At 43.1% G+C, this 1516-nt stretch overlaps 1 protein-coding gene across 1 annotated transcript in view; it reads left to right on the forward strand.

Moving 5' to 3' along the window:
* Nucleotides 1-391, forward strand: part of LOC125028930 (peroxisomal N(1)-acetyl-spermine/spermidine oxidase-like) — a 15210-nt gene extending 14819 nt beyond the window's left edge. Inside the window, exon 12 of the mRNA XM_047618558.1 lies at nucleotides 130-391. Coding sequence (XP_047474514.1) covers nucleotides 130-252 — 123 coding nt within the window. The 3' untranslated portion in view covers nucleotides 253-391. The remainder of the gene's footprint in view (nucleotides 1-129) is intronic.
* Nucleotides 392-1516: the final 1125 nt, after the last annotated feature.

Here is a 1516-nt window from a genome sequence, read left to right on the forward strand (position 1 = left end):
TACCTGCCTTTATTCTCAATAGTCGCGCGTTGTCAGCACGGCTAAAACTACCACAACAGACTCGATAATATACCACTAATATATCCATAGACGGTGCATTCCATTTCCACCCCTTTCAATTCCTCGCAGGTGTTGCAATGGGCGGGCGAGCACACCAGCGACTCCCGATTCGGCACCGTCGACGGCGCGATGGGCACTGGCGAGCGGGAAGCGAAGAGGCTCCTGAACACCCTACGTCTCCAGGGCGTGTGAAGTTGCAGAGACCGCGGGGTCAAAACCTTTTTTTTTTTCTTTTCTTTTTTTTGGATGGTGGTGGTGATGATGATGACTTTTTTCTTTGGTTGTAGATCTTTGGGTCGAATATATTAGTAAAGAGTTTTGGTTAAATTGTGATTTGTCTTTACTTTTCTTTCGTTATCTGTCATACCTCAGTCTCTCCCCCATATATAGATACATAGATCAGGAGTCCGAGGGGGTCAACCTAGCTGGAAATCATTGACAGGCGTTTTGTGTGGTGGGGTACCCCTGCCAGACACCCTATTAGTACCCCACCCTAAAATTGGGCTAGGGTAGCTCACAAACATACCAAGTAAAATGTTATGTAGTGGAATACCCTTGCCAGATACGCCAGTTAGTACATGTTTCTGTGGAATGCCACCCCTGCCAAACAACATATGTATCAAATGAACAAATTGCAGTATGTGCAGCATTCACGCTTATTACAAATGATCAATGGCAGACAGTGTCTCTTTGGGAATAAACCTTCATAACAAACTGAAGCTCCTGATACTTATCTCTGACCTTTCTGGGAAAATTCTGTTTGATGAAACATCTACCTCATCTCCGCCATGACTTGCATCTTTTCTTTATATATGTCAAGCAAACATGCAGCAAAGACGGACCGCTGTTTATTTGTTTTTTTTTTCTTTTTTTTTTTTCTTTTTTTTTTCTTAACTTCAGTTTCAGTGTGCGTACTCCGAGATTGAAAGGCCTCCCTATGAAAAGGCAATGAATGGTCCACAGTTCTGTTCTGTTGATTGTAAAAAAAGGATCGGTCTCCTTGTTGAACTCAGTGCTGCAGGACTTGTGGTACTACACCTGTTCTTACAAAACCCTTAAAACGCTCATTTCTTGTATATTTAGCCCGCTGATGAAGTGACTGTACCCTGTAGCTACCTTTATCAATAGTTCTTGCACACCATTTTTCCGTTTGTTTCCACAAAGATACACACACACACACACACACACACACACACACACACACACACACACACACACACACACACACACACACACACACACACACACACACACACATATATATATATGTGTGTGTGTGTGTGTGTGTGTGTGTGTGTACATTTATATATACATATATATACATATATATATATATATATATAGACTGCCACGATGGTCCAGTGATTAGAACACTGGACTCCGACCCTCGTGGTCCCGCGTTCAATTCCCCGTCGCGGCGGTCTTAAAAAATGCCTGCACTCTGACTGATGGCTCG

Source organism: Penaeus chinensis, chromosome 9 (genome assembly GCF_019202785.1).
Source record: "Penaeus chinensis breed Huanghai No. 1 chromosome 9, ASM1920278v2, whole genome shotgun sequence".
Classification (NCBI taxonomy): Eukaryota; Metazoa; Arthropoda; class Malacostraca; order Decapoda; family Penaeidae; genus Penaeus; species Penaeus chinensis.